Here is a 23,515-nt window from a genome sequence, read left to right as displayed (position 1 = left end):
TCTTGGTAAACATAGGAATTAACACGTGTTCTCTAAAAAGAAAAATTAGGAAAATGCAAGTTATTAAAATTAGTGTCATGCAAATTATTAAAAAAAAAATTATATATTCTGTATCATTTCTTTGGAAGCTTTGAAAGATGTGTTCCATCAAATAAGGGAGTAAACCAAGAAAGAGAAGAACATAGAATCTCTCCAGCAGACAGAAAATTTTTTCAGAACATTAAAGAGCTGAAAGGAATTCCCAAATAACACTCAACAGAAGTCTCAAGATAGCATCTGTCTAGCAAGCCTATAAAACAACCAATCTAGAAAATATTGTCCTCTAAGAGTGAAGTTGTCTGGGGGAAGTGGGAGTGGGGGGTGGGGAACAGAACTGATAAGTTAGTTATCTAACACGTTTAACTTTGTGGGAAATTATATTGAAGAGTGTTTCATAGTTAGAGCTGTTATAGAATGTGGGAAGACAATCATGAATGCAGGGAAAATTAATCATAAAAATGAAACAATTCTACAGAATTATATAAGAAAGTGTGTGCAACTGGCTCAGTAGGGAACAATACTTACATAGTCTTGATAAAGAAAAACTATGAATTAAATAAAATATACATACCTTTTATATGTAATTATGTAGAGAGGTTAGTATTTAGTATCTTAAATTGATGAATGAAGAAATAGTTCTTTACTCATTTAGAAATCTAAGTAAATTTCAAGAACAAATAGTTGAAGTAATTGAAAGTTTTTTCTTGATTGTGGTTATAAGCCTTTGTACATGGTTTTTTAAATTATTTGCATGTGTTACTTGATACAATACATTTTATTTTTTTAAGGATATGCATCAGCCAATAAATTGCTGAAAAAATACTAGCAGTCAGAATCCAGGAATATTCCAGAAATGATCTCATAACCTAAGCAAAGAAATATGACAGGCATTAGAGAAATCAGATATTTCAAATGTATGGACATCAGAACTTTTTCATTTGGATCTTATAGTCCCGTCCCCCTCACTCCCTCCCACCACCAATTTACAGATTAATATTTCTTCTTAAGTTAGTACTACTCGTTCTTTTATTTCTGAATATAGAGTAGTACCAACCCCTAATCCACGAGGGATGTATTCCAAGACCCCCACAGTGAGTACATGATTTTTTCCTATACACATGTACTGTGATAAAGTTTAATTTATAAATTAGTCACAGTAAAAGATTAACAGTAATTAATAATATCATAGAACAATACTAACAGTATACTGTAATAAAAGTGAATGTAGTCTTGGACACTTTCTCTTCTCTGTCTCATAACTGTGACAGCTACTAAGTGACTAACAGGTGGGTAGCATAGACAGTGTGGTAATGATGGACAAAGGAATGATTCATGTCCTGGGCAGTACAGAGTGGATGTCCCAAGATTTCATCATGTTATTCAGAACGGTACATAATTTAAAACTTAAGAATTGTTTATTTCTGGAATTGTCCTCATAATATTTTTGGATTGCTGATGACCATTGGTAACTGGAACCGCGGAAAATAAATCCACATGTGATCCGGATGGGACTAACCTATATATGTATCTATACCCCAACCACCATTTAAAATTACATCGATAGTAATTACTTTAACCTTTCCTCAGAAATATTTAAGGCTTATTCTGAACAGTAAACTCTGTCTCTTGCTTAACTTCATTGTTTTTCTACTGTATCATTCATTTTGGTTAGGTATATGTTACTCAGTTCCTCTTCTTGAACAAAATGTCATCAGTCTATGTAAGATAAAAAAAAAAAATAGCTCCGAAACTCATTATAATGTTTGCCATAAGGCGATAGCGTCAAGAATGCTATTTATTAAATTATATAGTAGCTTCTCAGTAAGCTCAGTGTCACTAAGTATGCATCTGAGGAGCAATTAAAGACTCTTAAATCTAGTAATAGATAATGTTTCCTGCTTAACATTGGCTTTTGGAATGCTTGAATCTAAACTTGGATCCCAGTGCATACCCACTCTGAATCTATATATATACTCAACAACATGTTGTTGGGTTATTCCTAACTCCAGCTTTTATTTTTTTATCATTAAATTTCTTTTATCATGGTTTAAATTTTTTTTATTTTATTCTGTACGTCTTCATAAACTTTTAATTCCTTTCTGGTAAACAATGAAAACAAATATTTTTCTCTTTATGGGTTTGAAAATGAAACTGATTCAGATGAACTCCAAAATAACTGATTTGTTCAAAGCTATGTGGATAAGTTACTCGAATTCAATTCTTGCCCACCCTAACCTGCATTGCCAGGAGAAAAATCACTAAGTACTATGAATGCCGAGGAAGGGGAAAATGTGGCAAAATGGAAGAGTGGTTTACAGTTTTCATGTGACACAGAGGGAAGCTGAGAATATAACTTATTAGGGTCTTTGCGGGGGAAAGCAGTTTCAGTAATAGGACAATTGCTGAATGCAATTGGGTAAGGAAAGAAAGAGATACAAAGGTTGCCTATTTTACAAAGATTAGTTTTTGTGTCTTTATAGACAAGGGAAAGTGAGTGTATATTTGTGAATGTTATGACTTAAGGGCGGTTGAGATGAAAGAAGGCAGTTTGGATTTTTGTTTATTTTTGTTTTTAGGCTGGAATTTGATTGTTGATTAGAGGAACTTGCTGACAGAAAGTAAGCAATTAAATAGTATAAATTTTTTTTTTGAGTAGAAATTATCTAAACTATTTTTATTTGAACGAAAAATTTGGGCATAGTCCTACCGATGAATTTAAAGTGATCTGTAAAAATGCTTAAGAGTGAATTTCTCCTTTCCGTAATGTAAGAAATGGTGCTGGAAACTGGTAAGTCACACTTCAGGTGTGCTTATTAAATAATATTTCTCAACATTGCTGATTTATTTACTTACTTATTTCGAAGTATGCTGGTCACTGTTTATATGTCTTCTGAAATCATACAGGCAGTTGAAGTATCTTAAAGGTATACTTTGGGATAAAGGAGCAGCAGTCCATTTCAGAGTAATGAGATGCTTTTGTTCTTGTCTAGGTGACCGTTTCAGATCAGTCATAGATGATGCCTGGTGGTTTGGAACAATCGAAAGCCAGGAACCTCTTCAACCTGAGTACCCTGATAGTTTGTTTCAGTGCTATAATGTTTGGTAAGAAAGTATTTGCTTGTATTTTAATTCAGCCTGACCTGCTTTGAATGTTCCCCCTGTCTATTAATTAAGTGATAAAGATGCTGCTTTTAAACAACGAAGCAATAATTTTTATAATGCGATTTTACAGAAATTACAATGTAATGTATTTACAAAAATACAATACAAAATAGATTTTTTAATATAAGGATTTTTCTTTTTTTAAGCTGGGATAATGGCGATACAGAAAAGATGAGTCCTTGGGATATGGAACTTATACCTAATAATGGTAAGTATATGTTAGGCTTTCTGCGTCTATATTATGGAATTAATTTCTTAAATTTAAGAAATCTGATTTGCTAACCTGCTATTGCATAGGCCTGTTATGAAGATCAAATAGAAAATATTCACCCATTGAATATTTATTGCATATCTACTATTGACCTGGACAGTAGGGGCTTAGTAATGAACAAGATAGACAAAATCCTTGCCCACTGGAATTTATAGTTTAAGAGGGAAGATTGAAGTTAATTAATTGCAGCAAAATATAAAAATATTTTGTTAATTATTTTTCACTCCTAGAAGGTGAATACTTGGGAGCAAAGATATTTTTGTTACTCTGGCAGAATACTTCCAGTACAACATAATATTAAGAATTTGAACTTTTGAATGAGACATAGGTTCATATTCTTCTAGTTCTGCCATCTTTTTTTTATGTCATCTGGGTGAATTCCTTGAAGTCTTAAAACCAGATTCTTTTGGCCTTTGAAGTTTTGTAAACTAATGCTCTACTTTCTATGAGGATTAAATGACTGCATATGTGTAAATTACTCATAGAGCCTGACACATGTAAGAGCTCAATGAGTAGCTAATTATAATTAATACAATAGCTGCCATCTTGTCTCAATGACCTGATACATTACCTCAGGATTTGGGAGTTAGCCTTAGGCAATGACTTTCTACTTCATTGCCCATCTTTATTCAATTAAAACACACACATGCACACCCATTGTATATGCATGAAGAGGTTTAAAAGGATATACCAGATTATTAATAAGAATTATTTATGAAGGGAATATGAAGACTTCACAAACTACCTTTTATATTATTCTGTAGTGTTTATCAGATAACAAAGTTTTTTTAATAAAGGAAAACATCCGGGGGTGGCTCCATAGTGTAGTGGTTGGTACATCTGCTTTACACTCAGAAAGTCCTGGATTCGTGCCCCAGGTGGAGCCACTGGCCATACACTGGATGCTCCAGGCCCCAGGTGCGCGCACAGTGAGCACGTGGGAGGAGACGCCCCGCCTTCAGAGATCCAGCTCTTAAGGGGAGATGGCAACAACCATATAGGTCAAGGGTATAAAGGGAGAGGATCAAAGAGGGGAGGTGGGAGAAAATCTGACTTGTAATATAGCAGAAATAGTAATGTATAATGGAGTTGTTTACTAGTTATTATATTCTAAAAAGTCAGAACAAAGATAACTTGGAAAAAGTAAACCCAATCTGGTAAACATTAGAGATGAGAAAATGGTCATGCTTATATTTGATATTGTCCAAGACTAGTTCTTTTTAGAAATTATCCCTTTAAACATATAATATGAGAAATGTGTTTTCATCTCGCTACTAAATTAGAGCTGTTTACTACTTTAAAATATCTTAATCAACCTGTAACCATGTTATATGGCTTCTATTCTGGTTTTCTTTCTTTCCTTTGTGAAAGTTTGAGTTTTTTAGTCACATTGTCCTATTTCAGTATGAGAGAAATGAAGCTAATTGGCATTGTAATGCTTGAGGTATTTCTTGAAATAAATTGGTGGCATTAATATATTATTTGTTTTCTGACTAAAGATATCTGTATGTGAAGGGGGCAATTTTTGACGTTTTTGATCCGTTTAGATATACATATGTGTTCATAGAGTTTAATTACATTTTGTGAAGAATTTTGTCCAGAAGAAGTAGTATGTTTCTCTTATGAAATCTAGTTTAAAAAAAAATGAGGAGATTTGTAGATTTTATGTTTTCTCTTAAACGATTAAAGATTCTATTAAAGGTTCAGGCATACAGGAGGCATACCATAATTATTTAAAAGCAACAAGCATAAGAATTATCTGTCAGTATTCATAATTCTTTCTGTTCCTACATTAAAAAAAGATTAAGGCTTTGATTGAAAAATACCACATTAGTTCAGTTTTACTTTGTGTATTTTTTATCAAAGTAAACATGGAGATTATGTTATGAAATGATTCTGAAAACTTTAAATTTCGCATTATTTTATAAAAATACTTTCTACTTCACCTGTAAATGATGATAAAGCAAGTCGTGAGATAAAAATTTGGTGAAGTAATTATATGCTTATCTAGAGAATTACAGAATTAAAGTTTTAATAAATAATGTTTTATCAACCCTTGAAACATACTTTCCTTTAATGAAAATAAAGAATATGTTTACCAAATCTTTACAAAATTATACTTAGTTTTATGGCAATATCAACTTTACTTTCTAAAGATAACCTAAATATTAGGAAATTACGACGTATTTTCACTAAATCTGCATTTATTTCTGTGTATTTCAGCTGTATTTCCTGAAGAACTAGGTACCAGTGTTCCTTTAACCGATGTCGAATGCAGATCATTAATCTATAAACCTCTTGATGGAGAATGGGGTTCCAGTCCCAGGGATGAAGAATGTGAAAGAATTGTGGCAGGAATAAACCAGTTGATGACCCTAGGTAAATAATAATGTAACATCAATATAGAAAATGCTGGCAAAAAGCTAAGGAAAAGAACAATACTATAATTGAAACAAAATATTTTTTCATAATGTGAGTGAGTGGTTTTCAAACATTTTTAAGTAGAATTTTTTTAAATGTAATTTTACACAGGACTCAGATATCTAAAACAGTTATAAATGGGGTTGCTCTAGCTGAGTTTTAAGAGTGAGGGCACCAGAAATGCCAGGGATACTTCTGAACAATCTGGACCCTCCAGAACCCCATTTGAAAACCCCTGACGTATTCAAGCTACATGTGAATTAGGAGAGAAGAGCTAAAAGCTGACTCGTAATTATGTGGATATCTACCAGTTTTCCCCTTAACTTTATGTACATATACACAAGAGAATATATGTAAGGGGAGGGGAGAAGGGTATATGAATTTCTTTGCTTCTTTAAAAGGAAAACAATGACCACAAATTACAGGAACTCTAAACTAGTATGGTGCTCTGTAGCAACTTACTCTGTCAGTAAGGAATCGGCTTCAAAGAGTAGGGAGAAATTAACATGAATAAGAAGAGCTTAAAGACACTGGAGACACATATTAGATGATATTTCATCTGCAGTCTTTCATAAAATGGGAACACTTCATAAAAAGTCTCATAAATACTATTTTAAATAATTTTAGTAATATTTTAGCATATGAAGTAGTCATACTATTTGTGAATGAGCAAAAAAATGGGGAGTGATCTTAATTAGGTTCTAGATTTCTACCAGTTTATGGTGTGCCATTGAGTCATTGACATCGAATCATAGACTTCTGGATCTGTTGTTTCTGCTTGCCTGATACTTCACAGAATTTTGTTGTAAAGATGAGATAAGGTGGTAAGTTTTGAAAAATTTGAAGGTTACAACACGCGAATGCAATGTTGTATTATAGTGCTACTGGTACAATATCAAAAATATATAGATTCAGGACAGATCAGGTTTTAATTATGGAAGTGTATGTGTATGTTTTTAATAGGTCAGATTTATATATTATTTGTCATCTTTTTTCTTCTAAGGAATAATAATATCCCTAGAATTTTGCAGTGTAAGTGTTTACATAATAAAAACTGAGACTCTTTTTAAGTTAACTAAACTATGTAATTACTGTGAAAAGACACTGGCAGACTAATGGTTATATGGATCAGAACTAAGTCTTAATTCAAGCAGAATTGTCCATGAAGTATTTTAAGCAATACAAAAATAAATTTATAAACTTATTTGTTTTATTTTAGATATTGCTTCAGCATTTGTGGCCCCTGTGGATCTGCAAGCCTATCCCATGTATTGCACTGTAGTGGCATATCCAACAGATTTAAGTACAATTAAACAAAGACTGGAAAACAGGTTTTACAGGTCAGAGCCATTTGCTGTAGCTATTACGAAAAGAAAACAATGATCCTTTTACTCATTTACTGATCTTCTATAGCAGTGTTTCTCAAACTTTAATGTACATAAAAATCACCTAGGGGTTTTGTTAAAATGCAGAATCTGGTTCCATAGGTTAGAGTAGGACCTGAGATTCTGCATTTCTAACAAGTTCCCAGGGATGCTGATGCTACTGGTCTATAGACCACACTTGGAATATGATTCCTAGATACAGTTTTATAAGTAGCTAACATGAGTTGATGCACACTGTCTTCATCTTCTGTTTTATAAAGCAAGCCAAAGTATTTCATTTTCTCCTAGATTTCACATTGTCAGTAAGGAATCCATTTGTTAATGGATTTTTCAAAGAATAATATAAAAATGTTTTTTTCTTTTTTGCTTCTATATTCAGCTTATGAGTACTTATGAAAAATGAAATTAGGAAAATTCAGGATATTCATAGTTGTAGCTTAGCTTGAAACATAACCAGAGTGTTTTTTGTTTTTTTTTTTTTAATTTGCTTTTTTCTTTTAGTTAATAATTTCAGTAAACTTTGAGTTCTAATCTTGGACAGGCTTTTGTAGATTTATTGACTAAAACGTCAAACTAGTTTTCACATTTTTCATTTTTCTTACGTGACTTTTGCTTAACAGGCCAATATTTTAATTCACATAATATTGCAGTAAAACTTTCTTTTTGTGACTAGTTTGATATTACTGCAGTTACTTACATTTTTATTTAAGTTAGGGAAGTTTTTATTCATATTTTGTATTTGCATTTTCCTACATAAAATCAATACCTTTCGTTCTTTTTTTTACCTAAAATATAATTCTAATTCGGTACTTCATGTACCTGGCACTGAAATTTGTTATTTCTTACTGATTAAAACAAGATTTCTCGATAAAAGCATTACTGTCATGTGGAGCTGTCCTCTATCCTTTAGGTGCCAGTAGCATCCCATAGTTATAAAAACCAAATATATCTCCAGACATTGCCAGATGTCTCCTGTGGTGCAGAATCACCCCTTATTGAACAACACTGGAGTAAAGAAAACTAAGATATTAGACTTCGTGTTCTGATGATTTTTTTGATCTTGTTAGGTTATTTCAGCTGCTTCATTGGTATTCGACAAAAGCATAAAGAAGGAAATCACCTATGATAATGTGCCTCCCATCCATCTTACACTTAAAGCACACTTCTTTAAATCTTTTTCAACACCACGTCAGAAGTTTAAGAGAAAATGAAGAAATTCTTAACTGTACCCTTCTTTCTCCCCAGACCTCCAAATTGCTAAGCCTTAGGAGTTACACCTAGTGCTTCAGAGATGGAACAAGACATAGGAGGGTAACAGGAAAGAGAGAATTGTTCTTAGGCACTAACTTTTAGACTTCAGCTAGAAAGATAAACTTATGGCATCTCCCACTATTGTAAATATACTTTCTTATAGAAATACTGCTTAATATGATAATTGCTAAGGTGCACATCTCAAGTACATTAAAGTTTAAATAGGGTTTTTGTCATTGGCTTAGTTTAGTAACCAATTTAGGAAAAAAATCTTTTGGGACACAGTCCTTATGTGTATTAGAAACTGCTTTTCACCCTGATAATGTAGTTATCTTGAGTTATGTTCTTATTTAATACAATGATGCCTTCAAGTGCTGTTTCACTGTTTAAAGCTTTTTTGTTTCTCCTTTACTCATTGGCTTCAGACTTCTTACAGTTTGTGGTTTTCCTCTTTGATATGTCTAGTTCAGCCTTTGGTAAACTACTGCTATCAGTTTGCCCTGCTAGCATTAATCTAATGCATTATTTTACACAGTTTTCCATAAAGTATCCTGAAGATGCCTGTGATTCTATTATTAAAATGAGCTTTGTGAATGCTATTTGAAATGCACAAAAACATTTCTGTATCCACAATTATTTATTTTTAAAATTACATGTAATTATGTTTTTGTTCACACATCAGGAAAATTTTCTGAGTGTTTTCTTCATTTTTAAGTAGGATCACATATTGGAGGATATTCTAGAAGTCGTCTTTGGATTTTTCTTTACTTTCAGAAGTAAAATAATAAAATACCAAAATTTGATTTAGTATTGTCAATTCAGTGTTTAAAACAATAATTTTCATTTACTTGGATTTCTTGGTAAACTAACATGGTTACCATAGTTTTATATCTCATAAGCAGGCTGTCAATTAGCTTTTCATTTTTACATATTACTTGATTATTAGGAACATGATTAGATAAGAATTGTTTCCTTTTTATATAAAAGATATGCTTATTATCAAAAAATGACAGCATACATGTCAGGAATATGTAAAGGCAAAAACTAAAAACTCTTCCATTTCTCTTCTAGTTCTACTTCTCCTATAAACAGTTTCTCTCCTAAAAGAAGGAACTGTTAATAGTTTAGTATGTTTAATCCAGACGTAGTATGTAAATATAGTTAATATGGCTACTTTGTTTCCCCCTAACAGAGAGGTTATAATTTTTTGAATAACTTTTTTTAAATATGAGTTTTGTACTTGATTTATTACTACAATTTGAAAAGTCACAGTGTCTTGGTTTTAAATTGTGTGCATATATTTCCAAATATAATGAGGTTAAACTGTGTGTATTTTGTTTATTTAAAGGCGGGTTTCTTCCCTAATGTGGGAAGTTCGATATATAGAGCATAATACACGAACATTTAATGAACCCGGAAGCCCTATTGTGAAATCTGCTAAATTTGTGACTGATCTTCTTCTACATTTTATAAAGTGAGTTATTTTTCCACACTTAATTATAATTAAAATAATAATGAATGGCAGTATTGTAAAATGTCAAAATGTAAAATACAGTCATTTCTATAGATAGTATCAAGTGCCATGCTATACACATAGCTCCTCCACTCAAAATAGGAAGTATATAATGTCTGTTTAAAGAAATAACATTTAGTTCATTGGCTAATATTAATTATGAAATCATAAAAGTTGTGATCTACTGTTAAACAGATTCTTCTTTAAATTCAGCTGTTGGACAATAATAATAGAGTAAGCATTTATTGAACATGTAATGTTTTACCTAAAATAGTTCTTCTAAGCCAAATAATAATCTTACATTTGAGAGTTACCTGGAATTTACAGCTAAGGAAACTGAGTCTTTTAGAGGTTGGCTTAATTTTCATAGTAAATGAATTGTCCACTTTCTGATTTGAGAAGCTTTCATCTTAACATTATATTGCTCCTGTCAGTTTTATAAACAAGTATTTAAGTAGTTCAACAGGAAACGAAATTTAACTTTCAAGATGATTCTTGAAAGTCTGGTTTACTTCCTTATTCATTGATCCCATACCAGGAGTGATAACTACAGTTTTTTAAGAAACCACCACTTGTATTTCCTTGTCTTTTGGACTTCATGTAGCCATAGGATGAATTGAGCCTTCTAAATTGAAACCAGAGGAATAAATCATATGTTTTGTATAAGATACTGCTCTGAGTTCATATTAACATTTATGATGGATAATTACCTCTGGGTAGGAGGAGACGATGTATTTTATAACTTAAATATTTAGCTGCTATTAGCTTTTATTTTTATATGAAGGGATTATTGAGGCTTTTTTTTTTTTTTTAACATCTCTAGCTTTATTCTCTTTACTCAACATAATTATAGGGTCCCTTTTCCTAGTATTAGTTGGTGTGCTTTTTGCTAAGGAATGTAGGTAATTTCAACATAAGAAAAAACAAAGAAAATTAGTGAGATCGATTTTGTGCCCTTCCCCTACCTTATTCTGTAAAGAAATCTGTTGCCTTCCAAGTCATTTAAAGTCCATTATTGCATTGCTCTTGCTCCTTTTCAGTACAACTGATGAATCAAGAATTAGTTATCCTCAGAGGACTATTTATATAACTTGGCAACAATAGCTATACGTTTTTAGTCTGTAATTTTACAAGTGTTAAGTGGATATGTGTATACATCTATTTTTCCAAAGAGATATGAATCAGTAGAATGATATTAGTGAAATACTTTAGATAAAACAAAACAATTTTTACAATTGGAATATATTGCCTATGAAGTTGCATTTCTTTCAAGTAGTGATTGGGAAATGCCTTATAAGACAAAGACAATATTTAAAATATTTTTATTGTATATATCGAAATATAAATCTTGGTATTTTTTAGATTTATGTGATTTGTGAAAACCATTTTTAGCTGACAGTAATTTTCAAAACGTCGGTTATGTCTTAAAATTTTGATTATTGTGCTTTTTGAGTTATTTGGCCAAATTTTAAGCAATAGATACATACAAAGTGATGCACTAGATATTTAGTAGTTAAATAAACCTGTACATATAATATAAGGAAAAAATAGTTTTTATGAAAGTTTAGATGAGGGGTAGGGTTACTACTAGCTGTGAGGGCGGGTTTTTGAATACAGGAGAAAAGTATGTTAAGATGTTATGGACAGTTAGACATTGATAGATTCAAGGGAAGTTAGATGAAAGGAAAGCCATTCTAGGGATAAAAGTGGCATGAGTTAGGAAATTAAAGAGTTGTTAAGGAAATTAGTAACTTAAATCAGGTGAAGTAGAGAGTACATGAACAGAAATAATGGGGATACAATGCTATAAACTCAGGAAGTTTGGCCAGACCATGGAGGGCCTTGAATGCTGATCCGAAGAACTAGACTTTTAAAATATGGCAGCAAGGGGTTATTGAAATTATTTTAACAAGAAAATATGCATAGTATGCCTTAAAATGTTACTTTGCAGTGCCAACTATTGATAAGGAAGAGACATAAAATATAAATAGCAGATAGATTGCTGCGGCTGAACAAATAAGAGATGATGAGGGATTAATTTACGGAAGTAAAAAGGCAAATGCCAAGAGATTTTGAAGGTATATTCATAGAATTTGGCCAATGATTGGGTTAATAAGGAGGCAAGGAAAAGAAAAATCGTGCATTACCGTGAGAATGGTAATGCTGTTTAAAAAAATAGAAAAAAGAGGATAAGTGTCTGAGGAGTGACAATTAGCTTTAGACAAGTAGGAATCTCAAAAGTCAGACCAAATTATAGGAATTAGGAATTCATTTACATAAATAAACTGCAGATATATAAGTTTGTCAGAGCAAAAGATATATTGTTGAGAATATAACTAAAGATAAAATTTAAGGGAACAACTACTTTTAAGAATGAAAGGAAGAAGAAATTAGAAGATAGGAGATTAGCTTTCCCTTATAGACTGAGGAATAAGAAAAGGCATCCCGTTGCCCTGAGGAAAACTAGGAGATAAGAATTGGATTTGGTGTAATAAAACAGGTCAGAGTAGAGGCTCCACATAGAGTGAAGGGGCACAGGGTCAGATGTGTGTTTTGGAGTCAACTAGTGAAAACAGCTTTGAGCTTTAAGATTTACCTTAAAATCTGGTTTTAGTAACAAATTTAAAGGGGGAAAAATCGCACAATTCTAATCTTGTATACTAACATTTCCTTGTTATTTAGGGATCAGACTTGTTATAACCTAATTCCACTCTACAATTCAATGAAGAAGAAAGTTTTGTCTGACTCTGAGGTATTTAATATTTCATTACGATTATTACATTGGTCTTATTCTGTATATAAAAAGAAATGTACACATAGTGGCTTTCAGATAAATGCTGTTGTGAAAATTAATTCTGCTGAATGCTATAGTTAACTTAAATAGTTCAGAATTTTCATTGTTTTGTTATAAATTTTTTAAGCAGTGGGAGCAGGAAGACTTTAATGATTCAATAAAGTGTTCCAGCATATACATTATAGGTTTTCTAAAGTGTAAAGGAGATCATTGGAATATGAACAGATGTAGAATACAGTTGATACTTGAACAATGCAGGGTTAGGGCAGGTGGCTCCTGAGCATTTGAAAGACTGTGTATAACTTTTGATTACCCAAAAACTTAACTACTAATAGCCTACTGTTCACCAGAAGCCTTACCAATAACACAGTTTATTAACACATATTTGACATGTTGTATGTATTTTATACTGTATTCTTATGATGTAAACTAGAGAAAAATATTAAAATAATAAGAATACATTTACAGTATTACATGTATTTATTGAAAAAGTTCATATGTAAGTGGACCTGTGCAGTTCAAATCTCTGGTGTTCAAGGGTCAACTATAATAAAGAAATTTAGAATGTTTAATGAATATGATAAATTCTTACTTCAAAGGAAGAAGAGAAAGATGCTGATGTACCAGGAACTTCTACCCGAAAAAGAAAGGTAATGTATTTTTTTGTTTTAGCATAAGTCTCTTATATGAATTGAAATGTATTACAAGCATTTTTTTTTACTGTTAGTATTTTTAAAGACAGATTGTTACTTCCAAATAGGTTTCCATCACAAAATGCATGGTTTTCAGAACTAGGTGAATGATATTTTTTATTATTTTAATTATTGCATATTACCTAATTAAGAATACATTAAAAATATAAAACTTACTTGTATAAGTGTTAATATATTTATATTTTTGAACATTTTTATTTTAGGACCATCAGCCCAGAAGAAGATTACGTAACAGAGCTCAGTCTGATATTCAAGCATGGAAGAAACAGTGTCAGGAATTGTTAAATCTCATATTTCAGTGTGAAGATTCTGAGCCTTTCCGTCAGCCAGTGGATCTCCTTGAATATCCAGTAAGTATTTTTGAAAATATTTTCTCTCCCTGTCAGTTTGCCATATATCTTATTCATAACAGTTTGCTATTTAAATTGTTATTTTTTGTGCTTGTAGTGTATTCATTATTTCATACATGTACTCATTATCGCTTTGGTTACATAGAACATCTTAGTTGAATATGTGGTAAAATAGAAAAAAACTCCAAAGTAAGACTCTATAGAATCAGGTTATGGTCCCTGCTCTGCCTCTTACAATTGTGAAACTGAGCAAGTCATTTAGTTTCTCATCTGAATTTTTATTTTTCACTGTTTTCTTTCCTACACTAATTTCACAAATTTATTATGGCAGTTGTTTAGGAAATAATAATAATAATAATACTTACCTTCTTATGGGGTTATAGATGTAATGAGAATACATTAAAATAGTTTGAAGCACTATACATAAATGTAAGGTGGCATTTTCATATATATTTAGGTTATGCAAATTTATGATCTTTCTGGAATTCATGGTAGAAAAGTTGAGTAAACATGATCCAGTATTTATTTCTCAGTGTAGGTAGTCTTAGCAATCTAAGTTTAGCTTATAGTGATTTTTTAATTCCTGTGTTCAGTTATTAAAGGTTTATAGTTTAGATAGCTTTCATGGCTTCAAATGAAAATAAAAATTAAATATTTTATGAGAGATTGTGACCCAGATGTTGTATCACCTGACTTCATTATCTGTTTGTGTGTATATATATTCTAATTTGGAATGATGAAAATGGAGAAATTTCATCAACAGGTAAATATAAATGCCTTTTCTTGTCATTTAAAATCAAGAAACATGGAATCGTATATGGAGAAGATAAATCTTTAATTACAGCAATATGATAAATTGGACTAGTTCAAAAGCTACCTTCTCAGTAGTTTCATAGAACTACTCCCAAATCCTTATGTGACAGGGAACGCCAAGCAAAACCTGGACTTCCATTCCTACCTGGCAATAACAAGGGAGTGCCCCTCTTAGCCCAAAGAGTGGGGTTACAATAGGCCCACTAAAACACAAGATTTAAAATAAGATGTAAATTTTTAAAAGATACAGTCTTAGACCCAAAATGTCTAGGTTTCAATCAAAAATCAGTTGTCATATCAAGAAAGTCTCAAAACAGAATTAGAAGAACGAAATGGAAATAGAACTAAAAAATAACTGAAATAAAACTCACTCAAGAGAACAAAGGAAAGAGTCAGTGAAAATGAAGATAAAAAATAAGTGTAGGGGAGGTTTCTGTACTTCACTTGAACTGGTAAAATGCTGACACCATTATATTTTTATAGTTATGTGTGCGTTATAAAGTACTTCAACAGCCACTTAAACTATACGGAGTTACAGCCATAAACAAATAGATTAAATGGAATTCTAAAACCTGTTCAGATTGGAGAAAGGTAAAAACAGAAAAAAACAAAACAAAAAAATGACAGACATGATTGAAAGTATACATTAACAGAAAAGTAACAGGAAGATCTCCAAACACGTGATAACTAAACAATATACTTTTAAATAATCCATGAATCACAGAAGACTTATGAGAAATAAAAAATAATTGAACTTAATGAAAATGAATACAACATAGCAGAATTTGTGGAACACAGCTAAAGCAATGCAGGGATATTTATAGCACTTAATAGTCTATTAGAAGAGGAAAAATCTCAAATCAATAATCCAGGCGCTCTCAAGAACCAAGAAAAAGAATAAAATTAACCAAAAGTGAGCAGAGGAAATAATAAAGAGCAGAAATCAATGAAACTGAAAACTTAAAAATTAGAGGAAATTATAAAATCAAAAGCTAGTTTTTTGAAAAGATTAATAAAATGGACAAACCTCTATTGAGATTTACAAAGCTAAAAAGAGAAAAGACACATATTGTGAATATTAGGAATGCAGTAAAGGATATCACTACAGACCCTGCAGATATCAAAAGTATAATAAAGGAATACTACAAAGAACTCTGCACACAGAAATTTGACACCCAGATGAAATAGACCAATCCTCAAAGTAAAAACCAACACAGTTCACCAAATATGAAATAGATCATTTGAGTAGCCCTATAACTAGTAAGGAAATTTAATTTAAAATCTTTTAAAAAAGAAATCTATTAAGTTTAGATGTCTTTATTAGAGAATTCTACCAAACATTTAGAGATTTAACATAAATTCTACACAATTTTCCACAAGTTAGAAGAGAACACTTCTCCACTCAATCTATGAAGCCAGTATTCTCCTGATATCAAAACCAGACAAAACAATACAAAAGAAAATATAAGAATTTTTAAAATATCAGCAAATAGAATTCAGCAACATATGAAAATTATTCTATACTCTGACCAGTGGGTTTTTTCCCCAGGGATGTAAAGTTGTTTCAGCATTCAAAACTCAGTCAGTGTAATTCATCATTTTAAAGGAAAGAATCACATGGTCATATCAATGCAGAAAAAAATTTGACAAAATGCATTACCCATTTGTTCTAAGAACGTACATGTTGGAATATGATGTGGTATGGTATGGAAAGTCAACATGGCCATATGAGGAAACAAGAATGAAGGTTGCAAGGAAGAAGTTTATTATGCTGGTCCTAGAGAGGAGGTCAATGAATGTACTTAGCACCGCAAGGAAACACCAGGTTTTGATCATGTGGCAGAAGACAGTAAGGGAAAAGCTTAGGCCAGGCCCTATATTGGGGTTTCTATGAGAGCGGCAAGGCAGGGCAGGATAACCAGTTTACAGTTGGCTATTTTGAATAATTCTAGTGGGCTTTGGAGCATAGGGATGTCTGGTACCTGGCCCTGGGATGATTCAGAGCAGAAGTAATATTGGCTTGGTGTATGAGAGTTAGATGAGGAGGTGGTTGGTTTGTGTATGAAAAAGGTACTCCCAGTGCAGCGCTTTGCTATCTCTAAGAATTGGCTAGTCTTGGGAGGGAGCAGTGTCTCCTTAGGCCTGTAAGGCCCCCAAATGCCGAAGCATCAAGAATACAGAAAATAAGAAAATATAGTTAATACAGTTGGCCCTGTGATGAATGGGTGCCAAATAGACAAGTATATAATCTAAGAAAACAAAACATCATTAATGATAAAAATAAAGACTTAGGAAACCTAGGAATAAAGAGGAGCTTCCAGAACTTGATAAAGAACATTTGTTAAATTACCTATAGCTGTCATCATGCTTTATCATGAAAAACTGGGAATGAGGCAAAGATGTCCATTTTCACCACTGCTATTCAGTATAGTATTGCAAATTCTAGCCAATGCAGCAGACGTATTGTTAAGGAATAAATAAAACTGTTCCTGTTGGTAAAAGGCAGTGATCCTGTTTGCTTTTATGGTCAAACATATTTGATCGTAATTTAAACTCGATGATGTAAAGTCATGGTATATTTTGAAAAATACAGTTACATACTCTGAGGTTATGGAAAAGGTCTAGTAACTCATTATCCTTATTAAGAGATACTATATTCAGATAATTTTATACTATCTTTTTTTTCTACTTGTCTTTTTATTTCTAATCTGTTGCCTTATTTTTTTACACAGTTGACTAGGCAGAGACTTTGGGTAGTTCTGCTTGTCCTCTGTGGAATGCAGTGTAGGCTTTGTGACAATTATCTAAAGCTGTGGTTGTGTTTCAGTGAGTTGACAACCTTTAGAGTTTATAGGTAGCATAAAGTTTGGGATTTCTTACATCAAACTTATGTGTGTACTTGTAGAGCTGAGTTTTTTTAAAATACTTTTTAAATCCTCTTCCCTATACAACTTCACCCTTTACCTCTTCCCCAAGGGGATAAATAAAAAGCAAAAGTTAATAAGTTCTTACACAATAAAAGGGAGAAGGCATGAAAAAAATTATTAGAAGTGAGCTGTGATTGGACCAAGGAATGATTATTAATCGTTCTAGGACTTGAACTCATTGCAGAAATTGTATGTGAATCCCTGTGCTGACAAGTAATGCTTTGTGGTAGTAATGAAGATAATAATACCACCTGTTTTTCCTCTTTTAGGATTACAGAGACATCATTGACACTCCAATGGATTTTGCTACCGTTAGAGAAACTTTAGAGGCTGGGAATTATGAGTCACCAATGGAGTTATGTAAAGATGTCAGACTTATTTTTAGTAATTCTAAAGCATATACACCAAGCAAAAGATCAAGGGTATATAATTTTCTTTTATGTTTAAATTAAGTGATATTAGTAGAAAAAGTATGTTAAGCAACTAAATATTGCTTTCATTTAAAATTTAGAGCAAAATTGACTAATTTTCTATTATGTTCTTAATGATATCTTAGTGGAAAAAAGAACTGACTTTTTTTCTACTTTGTTCCTTCTATGAAATAATACTGATGTCAATGATGTTTAAAGATGGTTACTTTTCTTGAAGTAGCATGGTTGAGTAGATATCACATACAAATCATCCTGGTATATACTAGGGCTATTTTCTGTGTTAATGGAAAGGAGCATTTTTGTGAATGATTTATAAAAATGAGTAAGACTTTAATTTACCTGTCTTTGGTCAGCAAGACAGCACATGCAAATGAGAAAGAATAGATGCTGGATCTGGGTAGCAATGGAGAACAGGTTCAAACGCTCAGAGATAGTTTAGTATGATAGAGTTCCCAGAAATTTTGTCTGTATGAGCTATCTGAATTCATAGTAGGGATTTTCTTTAAGACTCAAAGCTTGGAAGATTGCTATTCTAAACATGAAAATAATTTAATTGTAAAAATGCTTTACTTTTACTCTTCATCAAAAGAGATTGGGGAAAAGCACTGTTTAAATTCTAAAAACTTTATTCTAGGACAATATTTACATTATATGTTAATATCTACTGAACAGACATTTTCCTTTGAGGAATGTTTGAACAGTTTTTTTTCTTACCACAGATTTACAGCATGAGTTTGCGCCTGTCTGCTTTCTTTGAAGAACACATCAGTTCAGTTTTATCAGATTATAAATCTGCTCTTCGTTTTCATAAAAGAAATACAATAACCAAAAGGAGGAAGAAAAGAAACAGAAGCAGCTCTGTTTCCAGTAGTGCTGCATCAAGGTATTTGATTTCTTTTAAACAGCATCAGCTGATCTTTAACTTTGTCATCTAAATGATAGAACTCAATGTTTTTTTAATACTTCCTTTACTATTCCCTATATTGCAGAATGATATATTTGACATGCAAGTTCCTATGATGTGGAGGATTTTTAATCTTTTAACTAAAGCTATACTAGTGTAAGTGCTTAAATTCAAACTGCTAAACCTACACAGTAAAACAGCATTTTTAGGATAGTAATGGCATCATGCTTTCTGTCATATATAACTATAGCATTTACAGCGATCCTTCACTAAATATTCACTTTTCAAAGGCTCACAACCATATGAAATCCACTACAAATTTCATGTTTTAACATATTTCATAATAGCACAAATATTGAATCAAATAGTGTGTACAGAACTTTTATTCATCTGCATAGAGCTATAAGAATGACTAATGATACTATTTTATTTACAGCCCTGAAAGGAAAAAAAGGATTGTAAAACCCCAGCTAAAGTCAGATATCTCTACCTCTCCATTCTCTACACCTACACGATCAATACCACCAAGGCACAATGCCGCACAGATAAATGGTAAAACAGAATCCAGTTCTGTAGTTCGAACCAGAAGCAACCGTGTGATTGTAGATCCAGTTACCACTGAGCAACCATCTACTTCTTCAGCAGCAAAGACTTTTATTTCAAAAGCTAATACATCCTCAATGGCAGGGAAAACAAGTAAGAATCAGTTACAATTTCTAAATTGAAGTATTTCAATGACGGTTTTAAGCTTTTACTTTGCCAGATGAAATATACTGCATTTTAATAAATTCCAGCAGACACTGTGGATTTTCTTAATTGTTTTTACTGCTTTTTAAAAAACTTGTGTTTTTAATAAGACAAAGAAAATTGTGGTTAAGAAGTATCAGTGTAGAATAATGCATAAAGAATGGCGACTCTGACTCAAATTGCCTTAATTTAAATATTAGTATCCAGACTTGCTAGCAATTTGCCAAGACCTGCCATCATAAATCTTGAAGTAACTGGACAACTGAGCTTCTAAAAGGTTTGAAATTATTAAGAATTTACTTATTTATGCCTTTTTCCTATTTGCAAATAGATTTTTCTAAAGAACCTTTAAGCATCCTTCAGGTTTTATCCTCTTGGCTAATTCAAGCAATTCAGGTTAGAAGTAATCCCAGCCTTCCTGCTTGTTTTTAAGTTAAATAACTTAACTTTTAATGTTTTGTTTGTGTATGTGTGTTTTAGTTCTAGAGAATTCTGTGAAACATTCCAAAACCATGAATAGTCTTTCAAGTTCTGGTCAATCCAATTTTAGTCATGGCACGAGGAATAATTCTGCAAAAGAAAACTTGGAAAAGGAAAAGCCAGTCAAACGTAAAATGAAGTCATCTGTACTCTCAAAGACACCCACTCTTTCAAAGTCATCAACTGTCATTGAGCAAGGTAAGATGTTATTTGTATCTTCCAAAATAGAGTAGATCTTAAGAATGATGCTTTTGTTGGAGTTAACACTCATATAAACTTTTTAGGTTGCTCATTTTAAAGTCACATTCTGTATTAGTTGATAAGTTTTAGAGATCTTTTGATTCGTAATTTTGTGCCAAAAGCAAACTGTGTTGTTATTAAATTTTAAAAGCCAAAAAATTTCACTATATGGAAATGAAAACAAATTGTAGATTAAAGGCTTTTAAGGATGTAAATTAGTTTTTAACTTCACTATTGCAAAACCTGAAAGTATATCAAAGAAGTTTAAATGAAATTGGATTTCGTTAACCCATGTAGCAGTTCTCACTGTTTTTAGAAAAATTGAGTTTTTAGTACATCACAGGATTCAGCACAACGTTTACTAAATAATAATTCATCAAGGTTGTCTACAGTCAGACCATCTATTCTAGTATACAACTTTTGGCTTTTTATAGTTATCCTTCCAGGTACTTTCATCTGCACATTTTCTTTGTAGAAGCTTTCTGTTTGAAAGATAAAGTAAATGATATAAGAACACCATATGACATGTTAAAACAATTATGGCTTATTGGCAGAATATGCCTCAAGAATAGCATTTTGAGGGTGGCTCCGTAGTGTAGTGGTTAGCACGTCTGCTTTACACGCAGCAGGTCCTGGTTTCCTGGGTTCACACCTCAGGTAGAGCCACGGACCATACCCTGGGCGTGCACCAGGAGCGCATGGGAGGAGACACCCCGCCTTCAGAGATCCAGTTCTTAAGGGGAGACAGCCTGCTACATCCGTAGCATGGAGAAATTAAAGGAGGGGGAAGGGATAAATAAATTAATTAATTAAAAAAAAAATTTTAAATAGAATAGCATTTTGTGTCATGATTCCCAAAATGTATCTAAACCATTTCCTCTTCAGTGTTCTCCCCATAAATCTCTCAAAATTTAATTGTCTGTTGAAAGGTCTTTATTTTGACTAATGGCATTGCAATCTATCCACCAAAAGGCTTAAAATCAGGGAGTAATCTTAGCCTTTTCTTCCTCATGCAAATCTTCTTGATAGTCAGTAGTTACTGTTGTTTATGCTTCCTTAGCATCTCTCAAATCTGTTCATTCTCCTCTCCATTCTCATTTTCATGGCTTTAATTCATGCCTACATAACTTCTCATTTTGACTGTTGTCCTAATTTCCTAATTGGTTTCCCTGCTTCTCAGTTCTTAACTCTTTCTTACCCAATTCCCCTGCTTTCCAATCACATATGGAATCAGATTTTAATGTTTTTGCCTGTTTTACGTAACTCTTTATTTCTTGGTTGCTGCCTAACATTTCAGCATTCCTTATTTGTCTTTTCCTTTTATGTCCCAGCCATCCTAAACCACTTGGAAGTCTTTGGATAGCATTGTCCTTTTTTTTCTTTTGGAATGTCTTTTTTTCCTGCCATTTTAAGTTTCCTGTTACTTTTCAAGTCTCACTCTGAAGTCATCTACTCCAGGAAGCCTTCTCCTGGGTTCTTTATACAAAATCAAGTACTGCTTCTTTGCGTTAACAGAACTCCCTGTTCACTGCCTGTTGTGATACTTAAGATTTGATTTATAATTTTTTAAATATTTAAAAATACACAAGAGGACCAGTACAGTATAGAAATACATTTTGCTATTAACTGACTCATTAATGATAACTTATTACATAAATATTGATATCTGAATTAACAACTAGAATCAAGAGCAATGCTTTTGAATAGAAATATAAGCCAGATATGTAATTTAAAATTTTCTAATAGTAATATGTAGTAACAACAAACAGGTGAAATAATTTTAATAAAATTTAATTAAAAATTCATTTCCTCAGTTGCATAGTACATTTCAGGAGCTCAACAGCCACATGGTTAATAACTACCTCTTTGGACAGCACAGGTTCCAGATGAGTGGTTTTCAACTTTTTTTTTTAGTTTCTGAATTTCTTTTTAAGAGAGCTATATTAGTTCTTGACATTTTTAGGTTATATATTGCTTTGCGAAGTTGATGAAATCTGTAGTTCTTTCCCTAGAAAATTCACATTGGCATATCCACACAAAATTCATACTATTTCAAGGAGTTTCTGGAGTCCTGAAGCCAATCTGTAGAACTTCTATAGTGGTGCATGGTCCGATTATTTATAACCCTTGTCAGTAGTCTTAATGGAAAACAAATGAAAGAATATACAAAATCCTCAGGCAGTTAAGTGTAATTGTTTGTTTAAAAATACTTATCTACTGTATGCATGCCTGCACACAACACACATTTCTCTCCTGTCCCCTCTGTCCTCATCATTATGGAAAACCACCAATCTAAAGAAAATTATTTGTACTGTGAGGGTCAATAAAATCAGGGCTTTGTCTCTCCCTCTCCTCCTGGCTCTGACCTTTTGTGAGTCTCTTGTTTTTTCTTGTTATTTCTGAAGTATAATTCCAACCCATGACAAAAAAAAAAAAAAAAAATACTATTATGAAAAGGATTCTCTTTAAAAGCACTTTCATCTCTATATGGATTTCCTTTAAAGTATTGCATTGCAGATCACCACAACCAAACAAAAAATTTCATAATTTTGGAGGAGAAAAAGTTAGTGGTAGTGCATGTATGTCTTTTTTTCTTCATCTAAAAGGATAATATATATTTACCACAGAAAGGTAGTTCATCATGATTTCCAGATCTTACATGTATTTAGAGTTTGATCTCTCAATTTTTCTTTTATTTTTTAATAAAACATAATGGCTTTTATCATGGAGTATGTTACAGTGGGATTTTAATCATGATAATGATGGGACACAGAGGCATACCTTGGAGATATTGCAGACTTGGTTCTGTTCACCACAATAAAGAAATTTGGCAATAAAACAAGTCACATGAATTTTTTGGTTTCCCAGGGCTTATAAAAGTTATGTTTACACTATACCATAGTCTGTTAAGTGTACAATAGCATTATGTCTTTAAAAGACAATACATATCTTAATTTAAAAATAATTTATAGCTAAAAAATGCTAACCATCATCTGAGCCTGTTGGGAAAATGACACCAATAGAATTGCTTGACCCAGGGTTGCCACAAACCTTCAATCTGATTTTTTTTTAAA

The 23,515-nt window shown here is 32.2% G+C and overlaps 1 protein-coding gene across 2 annotated transcripts in view; it reads left to right on the top strand.

Moving 5' to 3' along the window:
* Window positions 1–23,515, top strand: part of LOC107517039 (pleckstrin homology domain interacting protein) — a 112,077-nt gene that overhangs the window by 82,909 nt on the left and 5,653 nt on the right. The window contains exons 28-39 of one of the 2 annotated variants that reach the window (XM_016157348.2): window positions 3,030–3,141; window positions 3,348–3,409; window positions 5,696–5,851; window positions 7,113–7,233; window positions 9,878–10,003; window positions 12,725–12,794; window positions 13,436–13,486; window positions 13,753–13,899; window positions 17,909–18,061; window positions 18,790–18,953; window positions 19,411–19,670; window positions 20,202–20,399. In XM_016157348.2, coding sequence (XP_016012834.2) covers window positions 3,030–3,141; window positions 3,348–3,409; window positions 5,696–5,851; window positions 7,113–7,233; window positions 9,878–10,003; window positions 12,725–12,794; window positions 13,436–13,486; window positions 13,753–13,899; window positions 17,909–18,061; window positions 18,790–18,953; window positions 19,411–19,670; window positions 20,202–20,399 — 1,620 coding nt within the window. Of the gene's footprint in view, window positions 1–3,029; window positions 3,142–3,347; window positions 3,410–5,695; window positions 5,852–7,112; window positions 7,234–9,877; window positions 10,004–12,724; window positions 12,795–13,435; window positions 13,487–13,752; window positions 13,900–17,908; window positions 18,062–18,789; window positions 18,954–19,059; window positions 19,153–19,410; window positions 19,671–20,201; window positions 20,400–23,515 lie in introns of those variants that run through there. The other variant, XM_036219642.1, reaches the window with a different exon arrangement.

Source organism: Rousettus aegyptiacus, unplaced genomic scaffold (genome assembly GCF_014176215.1).
Source record: "Rousettus aegyptiacus isolate mRouAeg1 unplaced genomic scaffold, mRouAeg1.p scaffold_m13_p_1, whole genome shotgun sequence".
Taxonomy (NCBI): domain Eukaryota; kingdom Metazoa; phylum Chordata; class Mammalia; order Chiroptera; family Pteropodidae; genus Rousettus; species Rousettus aegyptiacus.
This window is presented reverse-complemented; position numbering and strand designations above follow the sequence as displayed.